At 34.9% G+C, this 18136-nt stretch overlaps 1 protein-coding gene across 3 annotated transcripts in view; it reads right to left on the bottom strand.

The window, feature by feature from the left end:
- The window catches only part of DYNC2H1 (dynein cytoplasmic 2 heavy chain 1), a 163734-nt gene that overhangs the window by 86956 nt on the left and 58642 nt on the right, over positions 1-18136 (bottom strand). For all 3 annotated transcript variants that reach the window (XR_011737257.1, XM_065831939.2, XM_071803664.1), the window contains exons 59-70: positions 17844-17965; positions 17069-17155; positions 15749-15875; positions 13942-14083; positions 13314-13423; positions 11939-12037; positions 10407-10530; positions 7675-7838; positions 6292-6411; positions 3197-3331; positions 2106-2249; positions 345-434 (exon numbers count right to left, since the gene is read on the bottom strand). Coding sequence is in view for 2 of the 3 variants with exons in the window: in XM_065831939.2 (XP_065688011.2) it covers positions 345-434; positions 2106-2249; positions 3197-3331; positions 6292-6411; positions 7675-7838; positions 10407-10530; positions 11939-12037; positions 13314-13423; positions 13942-14083; positions 15749-15875; positions 17069-17155; positions 17844-17965 (1464 nt within the window). In the remaining variant the exon portion in view is untranslated. The remainder of the gene's footprint in view (positions 1-344; positions 435-2105; positions 2250-3196; positions 3332-6291; positions 6412-7674; positions 7839-10406; positions 10531-11938; positions 12038-13313; positions 13424-13941; positions 14084-15748; positions 15876-17068; positions 17156-17843; positions 17966-18136) is intronic.

Raw genomic sequence — 18136 nt, 5'->3', positions numbered from 1 at the left:
TCCTCAGGAGACTGTGAAGCTTGGGACTGGCTTTGAAGCCAGAGTGACGCAGAGATGATGGGCCAAAAAATGAATATGAGAGAACAGAAAGCAAACTACACTGAGAAAAGTCTTGTCCATTAGAAACCTGCTTTGTGGAGAAATGTACATAAGCAATCTTTATTCTGCCATATCCTAATTTTTAGTCCTCATTTTGCATGTTTAATATAGCAGGTGTATTCTTTGCATGTTTTACATATGTACTGACACAATACTGCTTATTTGAAGTAAATCAAGTGTTGTTGCAGCAAGAATACTTACAAACTCAGTGCATTGTATAAAAGCCATAAAAAATACAATCTTACCTTAAACAAGCAACGACAAACATATTCATACACTGTATGTTTCAATGAACCAATAAGCAGCTTGATTCTTTCCTCAGTATTACTTGAATCCTAAAAAGAAAGTCTGGATTTCAAAAATTCATGTGGAAGTAAAAATCTTTTTATGTATCCTATAAATTTCACCAGATTGACACAAATAATCTGAACTCCATGTGACTCTTACTAGTTCCAAAAACATATTATTGAACTCAGCTCCAGCTATCAACGAGTAGATGATGTAATGAGAATTTCATACTGAAGCATTAAGAAATTAATATTCTGGCCTTGAATATTTTGACTGTGAACATTATACAACATTCTACACAAGGTAATTACATACAGAATGAGATAACAGTTTCTCCTTCTAACATTAATATCCTTGATATCTTATAGTTTTCACTTGGTAAAAAATTACTTATGTGTTGACTTACTCTATATAATGTTATTAAATAGGGATGCTGATGTTAAGTGCAGTTACTAAACTTCCAGCCAAATTTGTCCCAACCGACGTAAACATTGTAGAAAATTATAAACATATCCTATCCTCCAAAGCTTGAAGAGTAAAAGAATAATTATAACAGGAGGAGAAAACTGAAAGATAAAGTAAGAGGTGGAAAAAAAAAAAAAAAGAAGAAAGCAAAAGGTAGGGAAGGTAACAGGTAGTATGAGATTCATCAGGAACAAGTTCCTTTCTACCATGCTGGAATTTGAAGAGATAAGTTTATAAAGAAGGGTAACTTCAATTCACAAGCTGATTTGATGAATACCTTTCCCATGTCTAAAAGGTAGCTTGGGAAAAAAAGAAGAAAGCAAGGAAAGCAAAAACAGAACTTGAGCTTTAAACAGGTTAATGTAATAGACAGAAAGAGAAGAAATCATGAAAGATTGTGAAAGTAAGAACAAGAAGTTAGAAGCTCACATTGTGGAAAAAGGGGAACAGGTAAAGAACTTTAAAGCAGGCGAGTTCGTATAGTCAAAACCATGCTCTTGGTAATGACTGGAGCTGAAGGAAAGTTGTAAGCAGAGATGCTAGAATAAAGGGGAATCTAAAAGTGACATGATGAAAGGCTGCTGAATGTCTTTTTAAAGTGGAAACAAAAAGAGATGAATTTTGGAGATGCTGAATAAAAAGAAAATGCATCATTACTCATTGTGGGTTTTTAGATCTAAAGAGTGAGGTGACAAGAGATATGTCTACAATACCATGCTTCAGTAAAAAGAATGTACTGGCCATTAGAATACAGAAAAGTGAAAACCACATTTTCAACAAGACAGGCTGCACACATGCTTACAAACTGCATAGAAGCAGATAAAGATCTGATCTTTCTTCAGGTAACTGAACCTTGTAGAAATATAGGTCTTTTCTTATTCTACTCTTTGTTGACAGAATTAGCATTATTTGCAGATTAGATCATTAATTTATTTAAATAAAGCCTTCAGGAAAGTTATAATCAACCTTGTTTTTCCTAATTCACCTTAGAAAAAGAACCAGCCTGAAATCAGAAATAAGAGTTACTTTCTTTGCAGATCGCACAGCAATTCTATAATTTATATGTAACTTCATTAAAATTCCATGTGCATGTATTCTGAATATCTAAAGCACAACTGTTCAGCATCACTACTTCTTATATATTGCATCATCAGTTATTACACATTAAACGTCCAGAGCAACTAACAAATTCTAAGGATCAAAGCAGATTGATTCTTCTGCAGCATTCACAGTTTCAGGAGAAGAGAAGATACCTGCTCGCTTTGCAGAGCCCTTTGGAATAGCCGTAGGAAAGCTGCCAGGCTAAATCGGTACATATTATTAATTTTGGACAAGTCAGAGATAATGAAGTACATCTTGCTGGCACTCTCGGCTAAAGGGAGATAGGCGTCCCTCTCCTGGGGATTAAAAGAAAAAAAAGAGGTACACGTATAGAAAACTAGCACATTACTGCCATCTCCTGGTCACTGCACATTTACTCATCCCACCGAAAAAACATTCAGATGACTCCATCTGCTGCAGAAAACCGAATCCTTTCTGAAAAGGCTGCACAGGGAGGCTGTGGAGTCTCCTACTCTGGAGACATTTAAAACCCGCCTGGACACCTTCCTGTGTAACCTCATCTGGGTGTTCCTGCTCCGGCAGGGGGATTGGACTGGATGAGCTTTCCAGGTCCCTTCCAATCCCTGACATTCTGTGATTCTGTGATTCCGTGATTCTTCAGATTGAGGGACATGTACTCAAGACCTGAGCACTATCTTTAGATTTAAAACTTGGCAAAAAACATCTCTAGCAAAAAACTCTAGAAATTATGAAGAACATTTTGAAAATTAATCCCTGGGGCACTGAGGCCTCTTCCTGCCACAGAACATATCCCAGAATTCAAGAGAAAATTTTAAATTAAACAAATAAAAACAGAGAGGAAAACTCCGTAGTGTGTTAGAAAAACAACATGCCAGGTGAATAACATCACCAATCATCTACATTTTTGCAATAGCAGGGATATATTGAGTAGGAATATCCATATGAGCCATCCTGTTTACAATAGCAGCCTGCAAAAATATAAAGTCAAAATCTTTGACTTGCCAATAAGTCCTTGAGGAAAATTCCTTGAATGTAAACTGGCAGACTTTAAATTGCAGAGCTATTCACTGCATGTAAAACAAATGAATCTGATTACTGAAAATGCTTCCTGTACTTGCATATCCCAAAGATATTTTACTCCAAAAAAATTATTTTAGTAAGTTACTGATCTTATACTCCTGTGGATGTATATATCCTTTCCATATAGAAGATGACTATAGCAGAAAAAAAACAGTAATGAAATATTAGAATATTCTTCTACCTTATCAAGGAAACTCTGAAGCCTGTGAGATTCAGCAAGTGATTCTTGGATGAGTGCACTACTTGCTTTAGTCTGATTCAAAGATTCAATTAGATCCTTATTTTCTAGTATATTGCCTTGTGATGTTGCAAGTGTCTGTAAAAGAAAAAAAAAGTCACCTATGTTACATTAAAAAAAGCCTGTAAAGTAACCATTTTGGGAGCTGTTATTCTTTCTGACCTATACATAATTCTGAATCACTGAACACATCAAGAGTACTAGAAAGCAGGTGGTTATTCCAAAAACTGAGATTTTTTTTAAAGAAGTGTAAAAAATAAAACCCAAGAACAAACTCCAAAAATCCAGATTGTCAGGTTCTGAAACTTAAGTCATCAGCAGGCTTTTGAGAATGATTTATAAGATGAGTCTTATGCACTAACATCCCCATGGTAAATACAAAATAGGATATTTTTTCTCCTATTTAGCTAACAATTTAATCTGAAATTGGCTACTCGTAATGACTTCCTATACCAGTAACTCATCAATTAATTTTTCTTCAAAAACATTCCAATATCCCCTATACAATTTACTTCTAATTTCTGAGATGAATATTCACAATTAGAACAATTTCAGTTTTGCAATCAGAGATTCCTTCAAAATCCTTGAGATTACCCCACATTTCCCCTGAGTTCTCCAGTGCAAACAATTACACTTCTAATAAGAGGTGAATGGTTCACTATTATTTAAGGGTTTTTAGTAATCTTCAGTAAATATACTTCAATAACAATTTTTTAGTCAGACAACAAAACAAAATTGATTTCTTTTCAGTTAATTTTTACTCTCAGGCTTCAGCTGAAAGGGGAACCTAAATAGGTTTGATATACATTTGACAGTCAATTTAAAGATTTATCTGGTTTTTTTTAATACTCAGTATGCCATGAAAATATCTCAATATCCAAGATTCGTAAGGACAGCCAAGGGAAAAAAGAGCCATGAGCTTTCCTCATCTTCATACAGCTCAAAGCCAACATCGTTGAAGATCAACCAGAAGGAATAATGTAGTTGGTTTGGGGATCCATATTAAGCACATTTTAAAATTAACATAGTTACTATATAGTAAAAAACCATTCTTTTTTCTTCGAGCATTTGTCTCATCTATGAGCAAATGACCCAGAATGCAACCAGAAAATATGTTTTTTGAGCTGTGCGTCAAAGATTTAGATCCGCTCAACTGAATGGAGACTATTATACTACTCTTCTGAATGTGTTCTGTATTTTAAGTAAAATCCACAGTATTTAGCAAAATGCAATGGACTGTTTCACACTGGTCATTTACAAGACTTACAAACTGGTGCGTTGGAAAAGCTGAGCAACTACCTGCGGGATATTTGGAGGCAGAGATTCACCAGAACAGTAGAGTGCACTTAGTTCTCTAGTTGAAGAGTTTAGGACAAGATCATCTACTTTTGCAAGGAGTCTGATTTTGCTATAAGAAATCACGGTGTGGGTTATGAGAAAGTCACAGCATGGATGTCTTTACTCCAAGGCTTTTGGAAGAAACCCAGTACAGTATTTCAGATGGAATGCAATTCTTGCTTTAGTATTAACTTGAATTTAGCTAAAACACCTCCAGCACTGACTTCTTTGTTGACAAAGTCCATGTAGCATCTGTCGGTATCCACTGAGCTTTAGGTTTCTTTATTCAGGGTCTTTCCCTTTATTCAGGGATACTCTTTGTATCCTGATTTCAGTGCTAGCAAGAATGCTGAAGTTGAAACCAACCTCAGCGTTTGCCACTTTTTGTTGCAGATATCTTAGGCATCAATTACTTGAAATTTTGCAACAGACAATTCAGACTGGACAAATGTGAAAGACTTTGGAGTTCCAAGATCACGCAAAAAGTCTGTTCTAAAAAGTGGACATTTTTTTATTACATCTCTTAACTCTCATTTTCTGGTACGCATTAAGACGCTAAACAATGATCAACTTTGAATACAGAATTTTTCTAGAGAACAAGTTTCCCTCTAGCTGTAAAAGAAATCGGCCCCATCACAGTTTTAGAAAAGGTTTGAGCTTAGTATTTGAGACTTAATAGGGAGTTTAATAAGCACAGTAAATGGGGAAATTCAAATCACAGTAGATAATTATGTGCCAAATTCTAGAATTGAGCTATTAATGGCTATTCTAATAAAATTCACTTTATTACATTTTGAGGAATCTGTAAAACCCATTAGCTAATGCTCAAGGCCATTGCGTTGGATACTGTAAAGTTCTCTGACACAGCTACAGCCTGAGGGTTTTCAGGCAGCAGGTGAATTTCCTTCATCTGTGACATTTTAGAAGGAAGAAGGATTTGAGGATCCATTCCTATGGGCATGAAATACAGCTTCTGTGAAATCCATGACAAGATGCAAACAAAAAAAGAAAACAGTCCTCTTCCTTGGAAGCTACTTTTATAGAGGTGTGCAACTGTTTCTGAGCATCATTACTTTCACTAAAATAAAAAGGTAAACTGAAAATTGGGAATATTAATTTTAAATATCAGAAAGGAAAATGTTAACTATAAAGAATATTGAAGTTTGTTGCTAACAAGAAACAATTGTGGAGGTTTAAAGTTTGAAACGTCTCTCACAACAAATCTTTGTGTTTTCTACTTGGAATTTTTCTTTAGATTTTTTTCCTTTCACAATAGAGAATCACCTCTCAATTTGAGAAAGTATCATTTGACATGATTCACAAGGTTAAAAATGTGGGGTTTTTTTAAACTCAATTTGAAAAAGAAATAGCATAATTTTTAACAAACTTTTTTCTTTTTTAATGCATTGAAATTAATGAAATTCTTAATCAATCTAAGCCAGCCTGTATCTTGCCCAACAATTCATGCATTTTACTTTGACAGTGTGTAATGTATTGAAATAGTACAGTTCCGTGACAGACGTATATTGTATCTACTCCACACTCCCAAGAGTCCCAGGCAAATAATGCTTTTCTTTTCTCAAATCAAAAGTTCTGAGGACTCATTATTCCAATACTTTCACCATATTCATTCAAACATATAACAATATTAACACTACCTTATTGATCTAAGAGATATAAAAGAGGTAAAGTTATTTCACCTCCAAAAGAGATTCCTCAAGCTTAGCTAACTGTATTTTCTTTTCTTCTTCTTGTTTTAACAGTTTTGTCTTCTGCTCTTCCAAATCAGGCTTTTCATGCTGAATTGTTAAAGCCAAAAGCTAAAAAGAAAGGAGATTATTCAACAGGATTAAAAAAAAAACCCTCTAATATTTCATAATATATGTTCATTAATTATACTGGATATTAATCATATAGCAGTGTATAGTCTATATATTTGAAAGTAAATTTCTGGGCTTTACTCATTTGTACCAGACATCCAACAGCTTTAAATCTGTGTAGACATCACTATGCCGTTGTGCATAACCGCAGAGGCAAGCAAGGTGAGATACTCAAGAACATCTCAAAAGGCACTGGAGCATTTTATTAAGGACACTGATTCATACACTTTTATGTTGAGACCTAAACCTTTGCACCTCAGTCAGAATCACACATGTGTTTAAATGACTGGTAGTCTTCATTAGTGTATATACCGGTATCAGATATAAAAAGAAGAAGGTGATAGAAAGCACAAACTGGACAGGATGACAGCGAATTTCTTTCCAGCAAGCTTAAGAGAAGTCAAACACCTCTCCTGGCAACCAAGAGAGAAAACAAAAACACAAAGATTTCATATTTTTTTTTCTGTAGTTCCACTTAAAAAGGGGGTCGCTTCACTTGGTTACATTGTGTGATGTCAGCTCCCTATCTCTAGTAGAGGGAGGAAATCCACATGGTCACCCGTTTCAATTATATCTTATTTATCCACGTCTTATTTGCAACCCATTCTAAGCCTCTTGTTACTTTGGAATAACTTGTTTCATACCAAATAGACAGGGTTTTTTCTTCCCTTAATTTATGTCTTTTTTTTTTCTCTTTTCCATCTGTAGGCTACATTTTGCTTCCTAAGCATCACAGAAAAACAAAAACAAAAAATCCCCACAAAACTCAAAAGCTACTAGCAGTTTGGAGGAAGCAAAATATGCAGCTTTTTGATTTAATTACATTTTTCCTGTACACAAAGTGTCTTGATGCCAGTATTACTTCCTAGCTAGGACACTGGAGAGCAATAACAGAAATGTTTCAACAGAACCATAAATGCATCTTGAACAGAAAACAGAAGCTCAGCAATTAATCTATTGCATCTGAAGTCAATGAAATTGTTTCCATTTGGTCTATTGGACTCATTACTTGGTTCCAAAGTGAATAAAAACAAGACATTAGAATTTAAACTTAATTTCAGGATCAATTTTACCATTTATATTTGTGTGCTAGAAAACATCTCCATGACCACTAATGCAAACTGCACCACAGGGCTTCTTCCAGCAGCTGATGTAGCCATAAATTTCTGCTATACATACACTGGTTTTATTCTAAATGCCTACCTGTCCTCTTAAGCCACTTCCAGTTGTGGTAAAGTTGACTTCTGTAACAATAGAAGCAGCATCCGGTGGAATGAATGGATTTGGGTTCCTTGTCGACAGAAAAAGGCGGAACTCTTCATTATAATCTATCATTTTTTCTCCTATTTGTATAGCATAGCGAGGTCCTGTAAATAATAAATAGATGTTATACTCACTCTGATTGGAACATTCTAGAATTATCTGAGAATAATGGTATTTGTGTCATACTTTATGACCAACAGATACAAATATATTTTATAAAATTTATTTATAAATTCTTCAGAAAGAAAAACAAATATAAAAAATTTAAGGGTAACAACCTATCCTGCATTGTTAGGCAAAAAAAATGCAATAACATAGCACTAGTGCAAGAAAGTTACATCATGAGAATATTTACTACACCAGGGCAGTTTAATTACCCTTGACCAGTACAAAAAGCATAAATAGCAAAAAATGCACTTGAAGTAAAAGTAATACTAATGAAACTTTGAACTTAAAACAATGAATAGGAGCCAAAACACCACAGAAGGTGCACTGGAGAATCCTCCTGTTGTGCAAGAACCCTGCCATAATTTAAACATATTCATTTACATTTCCAGATAGGTATACCACTCTATCAAAACACACTAGCCATAATGGCATATTGGCTAACTAAGATGGTTCAGCATTTTCTGAATGGGATCCAAAAACATTAGATTTCATCTCTGGATCTGTTACATTTGTTTGTAGAAGGTTGGCATTGCTGTACAATAATAATTCTACTAAAATACTACTTTCTATGTCAACTGTTAGAGAGAATGTCTATGAAATGAAAGATGTTGGAGTATCTAGTCCTTAAAGAAAAATATTCCATTAAGAAATACCCCAAAAAATGTATATTAGAAATACATTTAATTCAATCACAGTATGAAAGTAAAAAAATATTAAATTTCTGATGTCATGGTTTCAATCTCTGTCTATACTCCTAATATTCTGACATCTTTCAGTATGCCTGTCCCAGAATGAAAATATATGTATGCCCTCTCACTGCCCTGCTTCCACCACAGGTTTCCATTCTAGTGGGGTCAGAAAAGAATAGACTCAAATAATCACTTGACTAGAGTAAGATTTTTTCCTTCTAACACTAAAAAAGAAGGAAGAACAGAATTATAAGATGAAAAGTTTCAAAGCAAAAATGTCCTTTCCAGAGAAATTTCTGAGGTGGCATGGTTGGATGCTTCTCTATTTTTAGCACTAGGAGCAGATCAGAAATGCTCTAAGTATAAATCTCTTGCTAAAACACTGGTAGAGATGAAAATCTCGTACCAATTTTGCTTCTGTGCCAAGGATCAGAATAAATTTTAGGCCTATGCTGTAAAAATGTCAAACAGAAAATGGAAGCTGTACAAGGAAAAATTTATTGCAGTATATATATTCACATTCTACTTAACGTTTCATTCCAAGTAATGAAAAACTGTACAGTAATCACAAGCAAAATAACGCAGAGAGGCCCCCACCTCCACGTTTTGACAAAGAGGAGTGAGGGCTTGTGAAGTGAAGTGAAGTGACTGAAAGGACTCCACTAATGACCCATTCTCGCTTTGCAAGAAACAGGTCCCTAGTTCGGACTTGCACAGACCTGGCATTAACATAGCTCATTAACATGCAGAAGAGGATGCCTGACTGTTAGGAGCAATTTCCATGAATAAACTAGTATATTTTAATTTAATCTTTCTCCACAGTTCTGCAGACACATTCATCTCTTAATTCCTTGAGTAAAATCAGCTAAGATGTCTGTAATACTCTACTTTCCAAAGTTCAGAAGAAGCTAGTGAGAAAAAAAAGTTGTAAAGATGTTCCACCCAGCCTCCTACAGATCCCTGAAGTCACCACTTTGGTGGTGTTCTCAGCTTTTACTGAGGCTAAAGAAGCAAGTACATCTGTAATGGAAGAATGATTAAAACTAACATTTTCTTTTTACTAAACAGACCTTTCTGATAGAGGAGATAAACACATCTAAGAACTCAACAGCATTTGCATTTATCACTATTACCATTTATCTTTGCTAAAATGTCAATACAATTTTTTCATATAATCCTTTTTAAAGCAAGTAGATACACAGCCATTAAATACAGAGTTACATAGAGTACATTATCTCTCCAAAGCAGAGGTGCTGTAAAATGTTGGGGTTTTGTTGTTGTTGGTCGGTTGGTTTTTTCATTTCATTAGTTGGGGAGGCTCCTTTTCATTGAATTCCACCATTTTATTAATATCTAAGACCCCTCCCCCATTCCAAAGTCACATCAGGCACAGATATGTGTGCCTTTTCAGTTTCAGACAAATAAAAGAGAAGCAGCAACATCAACATTATAAAACTCTGATTTCTAACTGCAAGACCAGTTGTGTAATTTCTGGCCTATTTAAGGCCTAAGTAAAACTATGTGTTTGGAATTATCACTAGAAATCAAGTTAAAATTTAAATTGTGAAGTGTTGATAAAAACATTTTATTCTAATTCCAGTCAAAAAAAATTTTAAATACTTTTCAATATTTTTCCACATACTAAACAATGACATATTTCTAATGTGTTTCGTGCCCTGAAGCGGTAGCAGCATGTTAAATAGGAAAAAACTACACAATATTCATGTTTTCAGAAAAATCAAGTTTTATATGATATAAAGAGATCTAATCTACAAAAGCTTTGAGCAAGCATTTGTAAAGATCTTGGTCATTTACCTTGAGCAACAAGATCTTTTCTTAGCAAGGGGTAAAGTACGGGCTCCACTCCATCCATTTCCTGTATAATGAGAGTTTTGCCAAATCTCACTGCCAGCTCAAGAGCGGTTAGAAAGTTGGTGTCCTGGGCAAAGAAGAAAAACAATTTAAAAAAACCGTGAATCAAAGGCATTTAAGTATTAACATTTTTAAACGAGCAGCAAGGAATTATACCAGGAGTCTAAATCTAAAACTCAGTAGTATGGCTGAAAAATTCTATTACAAGCATCATAGGATGTTTCAGGGTTTAGCCATTAAGTGTTGAATTTAAGTAAATTTGATCTATTCAGCTACTGACAAACAGGCAACCTGTGTAACATGCCTGGCTCTCCAAGCGCTGCACCAGAAGAGAAAACAGTCTGCTCCAGCAGGGGGATTGGACTAGATGATCTTTTGAGGTCCCTTCCAATCCCAAACATACTGTGATACTGTGATACCACAGGCCTGTCAGGTGCAGTTGGAAGTCCTGGTTTGTCAACACATCTCAAATATTATTAGGCAGCTATATCGCAACACTGAATCAAGACCTAAGGACAGTATTCACATTGATACTGAGACATCTATATGCAGCCTTTTGAGTGTAGGTGTCTATGCACGTGGTGTTGAAGATTCCACTACAATCAATGGAGATTCTAGATAATGCAGCAGCAGAACCTAAAAGGTAATTAAGCCAGTCAGCTGGCAGGGGAAGCATTAAATTACCCAAAGATATGTATCTAGTACCATCAGAGAGTATCTAAAAGGCCTGCACAGAGCTGGCGGGCATGTCTGGAACACCTACATCAAGGGTGTCAAATTCATTTTCACCAGAGGCCACATGAGCATCACGGTTGCCTTCTAAGGGCCGAATGTAATTTTAGGACTGGATAAATGTAACTACTGCTACATTTATGAGGACCTGACCTACATTCTGTTGAAGCAATATCTTGAGCCCAGGAGGGGCTCAATAAGGGACTTTTGGTTGGCACTAGATGCCACCCGTGTGTGTGTACCTTAGCCAAGACTCACCACCTATCTAAACAGTGACATGTAGACAATTAATCTTGGGTACCTCAATCTCAAACTCAAATCCAGCCCACTATTGCCAATGTAGATAATGCAACACAAAAATCATAGGGAAGGAGTGTACATACACTCCTGAAATCCAAGAATACAAAAGACCTCTCTGTTCACAAATCTTTCACTGTCTCCCCCTCAGCAGGAAATAGTGATATTCTTGGAGAGGGTAGAAGAAAGAGGTAAACTTGTAAAAATAATACCAGATGTTGACCCTCCACTTTTAAATACTCTGATCTCCGCCTTGAGTAAACAGATTTTCAGTACCAGGTAAAAACCCTTGTAACCTAGAACTCTGTGAGAAATTATATGCTTCATGGAATCTAACCCCATTTTTGGTGATTGCTATCATAGCACTTTAATAACTGTTCTCTAAAGTCTGGAATAGAGTGAGCTTGAGCAGAACAGAATTGTAAGACCAAGAGTAAATACTGCACCTGTTGGTTAATAACTTCCAAACGTGATTCCTTCAAATGTGTCTTCAGCCATTCAGTAGCCCGGAAAGAAGGGTCTATCAAAAATGGGCAAACTTTACTCTAGGGGGTAAAAAAAAATAAATATATATATATATATTTTTACTGAAATTGATTTTTTTGAAGAATAAAATTGAACGAAGTCCTTTTTTATTTCCTCAAATTAATAGTACAGTCATTTTAAAGTCTTTTTCATTAATAAATTGTTTAAAGAAAGAATAACATCCTAATAGTAAACTGAGTAACTACACAGACCTCAAACTGAAAGACAAGGCTACATGGACAATATCTGAGCAACAAAAGATAATGAACACAAAAGCTTGAGAACTGTACTGTAGATGACTTTGGTAAAATACCATGTCCAATCCCAGTTTTAGAAGGATGCTGAAAAAATCTGTACACAAAGAAAATTATTTGAGCTGAGGGATGGCTTGAAAAAGCTCTTCACACACTGTGAGATTTTTAAGAGCCCAATCTATTCAACTAAGGAAGAAGATGAAAATAAGATTTGATTACAGCATGTAAGTAGCTTTAAGAGTACAAAATTTTATCTATTGGAAGAGCTTTTTAATCATACTGAGAAAGGAATAACTAGATCAAATATCAAGAAGATAAAGCAAGATAAATTTAAATTGGAGAAAAGGCTGTAACTGATTTGAGAGAATCATCAGTCATCCAAGCAAACTACCTATGAAAAATGTAGATTATCCTCATGGCATTAAATCTTTACTTTCTAGCAGGTCTAATAACTGTCTATATTATAACTACAATATTAAGTACACAATTGTGCCATTGCATGTGTACATTTAGTATATATCTATATGATAAAACTGAATAACAAGCATAGCATTACCATTCTTTTCTCAGGTATTATTAGCTACTTAGCTACTGGCCTTAAGCAAACAGTTTTTTGTATCCTGAGCTAACGTAATGAAATATGAAGGTTTCAAATCTATATGTTTTGGAAAGTATCTGCATATAGCCTTTTCCTTTTTCTGAGAAAAGTCAGAGTGAACATATATAGAACATAAGCTTCCACTGATTGTATTAGTGTTAATAATTATTCACACTCTAAGCCTGAATAGACTCATCCCAGGTTTTGTCTGTTTGACACCTGGAAGAAAATTTTAAAAGCAAATATGATTTTCTTTAGCTGTTTTTTTTTTTTTCCTTTTGCTACAGCATACCCAGAGTTACATAAGTATTTTTCTTTGTGTGTGTTCTGTGGTGCTAATTAAATAACACAGATGAAATAGTTTAAAATTCCAGAAAGATGCCCTGTTACTGAAATTTGCAGAAATTGAAATACTTCCAGGACAAGACAAAGAAACAAATTTACCTGCAAGATGACAAGAGCATTTTCTATTGAAAGGTCATCTGAAGGTAAACCTTCACTTTTCCAAACTAACTCCTCACTTTCTGCACACAGGAACCGCCGTAAATCAAACTCTGATAAATGAAAGAGTGTGAGTTTGTGCTGGTATTTAGCATCTACCCAATTTTTAAGCATTTACCACTCTGTATATATAGTGAAGTCTCTAACACAATGCAAGTCTGTAGATTTCTCTTGTATTTATCATTTTATAGCTTGAACTTATTACTAGCTGATGTTATTAAAAATATTTCATGGTGTTATTAACCCACACAGATAAAAATGACTACTGAAAAAGCAGAAGCATTCAGAATGCATTGGCAAATTTACAACAGTCAATGTGAACACATCCATTCATGTAAACCTTTCTTTTTAAGCAAGGACTCTGGAGCTAAATCTTAAGAATTATAAATACTTATAATCTCAGTAACAGTAGAATAATCCTAAGAAATAGTCTGTCTGTATATATAAGCATTTATTAAGAAAATGTTGACACTTTGCGTTTGGGAACATCAAGACAATTGAGACTGTTCATTGAACTCCCTGGCATTTCTCATTTCCTTACACACAGACACACACACAGAAACAAAATTACTTTCAAGGCCTGCTGACTTGGTCCATTCATCCAAGCTGGTTTTCCTCTGATCCTCAGGAGCAGCAGAAAGATAGGTAATAAATGCAGCCGCTAACTGAGCTCTTTTAGGCAATGTAGCCAGTTCATCTGTTATCTCTGATACCTTAAAAAAAAAAAAAAGTACAGAATACATAGGTCTTTTGCAAACGAAAAGTCTTTATGTATTTCTCCTCAGTTACTAAAAAGTTGGAATGAAATTCTTGCATTTCAGGTATCTATACTGAGCCAACTCACAGCAATACATACATCAAAGTATAAGAAAAGTTTTTTTTAGCTCAGGCTACAGCATGGACAGATGTTTCTGAGAATTTAGCTACTAAAAATCTATGAATCTGATGAACAGTTACTTTGTCACTTACAAGCAACTGGGTAAATACTGTTAGAGTAAGAAAAACAAGAAAAAATCTGTGACCCTAATCACAGTGACAGTCAATTAGTGAGTACCATTTACAATATGTATACACGTACTGTATACTATCTAGGTGCCTATTACACTTAAAAAATGATTCACTGCAGACTTACATGATGAAATACATTTATCATATATCTTCAGATAATTTATCTGCACTACTTCACCTCTGTTTTGAAATGTTCCAGTATTTTGGAGACAGTGTACCAAAATAATATATAAGACTGCCATAATTGGTTTGAAGGTCACGTTTTTACTTTAATCAAATTGACATTTAAAAAAAAAAAAAGGTGCTACACAAACAAAATAGCAACGTTTTATTACTTCCTCCTTACTTTAAATGGCCATAAATACTGCTTTTTCACCATCTTCAACATGAGTTCTTAACTAACATATCTGCCAGTTTGGTCTATAGCATACCATAAATGCTCTGGACTTCCCAAAGATGCAGGTAATGCACCAGAGTGAAAAACTCTGAAGAATCACTTTCAAAACTGTTTAAAATCTGGGTTTCAAATATACTCAATTTTATAGCAATGAAAAAGCTGTAAAGCTACTTTCAGAGGAAATCTTCCATTTCTTTCCATTATGCTGGTCAACCTATAAGAAGGATTCATCTAACCCTAACTTTCCCTTTTCAAAGTGCAGGAATTTAGCCTAACATTGTGTAGGCCTTTTTCACTGTCAATGGAGAGACAGGACCATGTCTCTCAGCAGGGAGATTTTTTCCATTTTAAGATACCCAAGAAAGCTTGGTATTGCTTTCTGGAGGTGACAGCTATTTTCAGCTTGTATATATCTTGAAATTTTCCTTTCTGTTTCAGACTGAAGAGGGCCTGTGTGTCCACAGGCTTGCCAGTTTCTCCCAAATGTATCACTTGAGTAAAGAAGATATGCTCACTTTCCCTACTTTAGAAGCAGGAAAGTTTCAAACACATAAGTGAAGACTTAAAAAGTAACCCAATATTTTGGGTAGGTCTAATGCTTTCCCAAAATCTGTCTCTTTTGACTGTACCTCAACTAGGAGGGTCCAACTGCTGACATATTAATCCATAGTAACAATTACGTTATTGTTGTGATTAAGAACACGAAAGAATGTTAGATGTTCTATATCAAATACTGGTTTTGGGGTTTTTTTTTTTACACATTCTGTAGCTATATAATATAGGTAAGGTAACTTGTATAATGAAGTAAAAGGAAGTTTCAGGAGGAAGAAAAGCTTTTATTTCTAATGAGAAATCAAATAAATGTACACTTAGGAGACATGCAGACAGGCAATAACACACATTTTCCAAGCTGCAAAAATTGTATTTTCAAATTATCAGCTATAAGATGTATGTTATTAGCATATTCACTAACCTGGGTGCTCCATCTTTGGTGTTCCCTATCAAGTTGATTTATCAGCATCTCTGCAGCTTTCAATGTTTTTTGAGCTTTATTTAGTTCTGCTTCAAGTTGCGCTGCTTCTGTTGTTCTACTCTGGAACCTGTAACACAACTACTGTTTGTAATCACTATCATGAACTACTAAACTTCTAGACAGTTACTTTCAAGGTGGTTGAATTGACTGAATTTGTCATTAATTCCTCCCATGAAGAACATAACTATGATTCTTTTTAATACTTTCTGCTTCTAATTGGCAGATGAGCTTGTTACACTTTTAACTAACAAATGGAAGCACAGTGAGATTTAAAACTACATGTGCAATAGACTATTATGTCTGAAAATAATTTCTTCTTCTACTTAAACTGCCTGACTTTATTTTAGTGATTGTGTTAAGTTTTGTTCTGCACCCAGTTGGGATAGCAGGCTCAATGCCATACTATACATTTTTAACTTTTTGGGAAATTTAATCTACAAAACCTTTGAAGAAGTATATTGCTAATTCACACTGATGACCCCAGTTCAATGAGCAGTACTCTATTTTGTAAACTACTATAAAATAAGAACGTGCCCCAAACATCAGGCAAGGTTTCAGTATTATTTTCTAGGCAAGAATGACAAGAAAAATTCTCCTTGTTTTTTTTTTTGCAACATGACTTTTAGTAATATGCACATATGTCAGGTTGTAAAGTATCCAAGTATCTCCTATACTATGTAATAGAAACATTAAACTAAAAGACTCAGATTACACTGAATTTGGAGAAAGTAGAATGGTTCACCACAGCAATATTTATGCCACTGTGAGTCACGTACTCGATAAGATGCTAAGAAAAAAGGAGATAGCTAACTAGCTAACTGTCAGAAAAACAGGCTCTCCTAAAAGAAACAGAGCTGCCTTTATTCAAGCTGTAGAAGATTTTCTTTCAGTAGAAGTCTTGTATGGGAAAGCTTCCCAAGTCCTAAGGAGATATTAAAGTCCTCTTAGATTTAATAGGCAAGAGACACACTGCTTATCTTTGACATCTACAATGTCCACACTGAAGAATTCCAACACAGTCGGCAGGGTGAAGCAGGTAATTTTAAGGAGCATTTCATCTTATTGATGAGATTAACTATATTCTAACAGCATTTATTTTTTTATCTCCACTGAGTGTAGAGATAGCCTAATGATTGCTACTTGTGATGTAAACACCTTGCAGAGCAGGGAGTTATATTTGGTTAGATAAATTTCATTTACTCATACTATATAAGCATCAATGTTTTTATTTACATCCTGAAATAAACAAACCCAACATACTTATCTTTCAGTTCCGATACTTTTTGACCAACAGAGCTCAGAAGACCTTCTAACTTCCGTTTTCTGTCTTCAGTTTTCTTGAGATTACTACAAAAATGTAACATTTATTTTAAGATTATGGATCCAAAGGAAAAAAAATAAGCAAATGTAACAGGAAAGTCTTTACATAGAGATAGTTCAGAGATAGCTCTTTCTTGTGATTTATATTAGCAAAAATCTGGTTTTACCCATAAAAGTTTTAACTGCTTCTCATCACGTAGCTTTAAAAATGGAAACCAAAGACCTCATTCAAATGTTTTCTTAATGATCAGAACAAATTCTTCCAATACAGACTTAGTAAAACAATCAGCATAGTTTTCTCAGGTTATGGATGGTCATAAGACCACTTCATATCTTTTTGATCCTAAGGAGAAATTGATTATGCTTGATACATGACTGAAAAAAGAGGAACTATACAGCTCATAAAATAGCATGGATTTCACTGACAGAATCCATTTTAAGCATATCTGCAATGTGCATTTCTCCCTGACATGCTTCAGTTGAGACAGGTAACTTATGACTGGTCAAAAAATATCCAAGGCACAGCTTCCCGGAAAAACAAAATATTGCACACTTACCCTTTCTATCTCAGCACAAACATTTTATTACCTATGGATAAGGTACAGTTTCTCATTGCCTTCCTTTTTAATAAACTTCAATTCCTCCTTGGTGGCTTTAGTTTCACCCACCATCATTGGAATCAAGAACACCTATTTTGTAACAGTGTCTAACTTACGCTTCCAAGCCAGCTTTTTCTTTTTCCAAGGGCTGGATTCGTTCCAGGACATGGGAGTACTGGACATTGGCGTTCACCCAAGCTGCTAATGGAGCAGCGGCAGCACTGGCTCGTTTTGCATTCTGAAAAAGTCAGTAACAGTTACAAGAAAGTCTTTGAAGTATAATGCAGATGAGATAAATATAGGATAAATAAATGCAGCAGATTTATGGGTTATCAACTTAAATAAGACAATTAGCCAGCTCCTCTACTGAACTAATCTTTTAAATTACTAAGAGATTATATTGTAGGCC

This window comes from Patagioenas fasciata, chromosome 1 (assembly GCF_037038585.1).
Source record: "Patagioenas fasciata isolate bPatFas1 chromosome 1, bPatFas1.hap1, whole genome shotgun sequence".
NCBI classification, from domain to species: Eukaryota; Metazoa; Chordata; class Aves; order Columbiformes; family Columbidae; genus Patagioenas; species Patagioenas fasciata.
The sequence above is the reverse complement of the archived record's forward strand: the minus strand, read 5'-3'. Positions and strand labels throughout refer to the sequence as shown.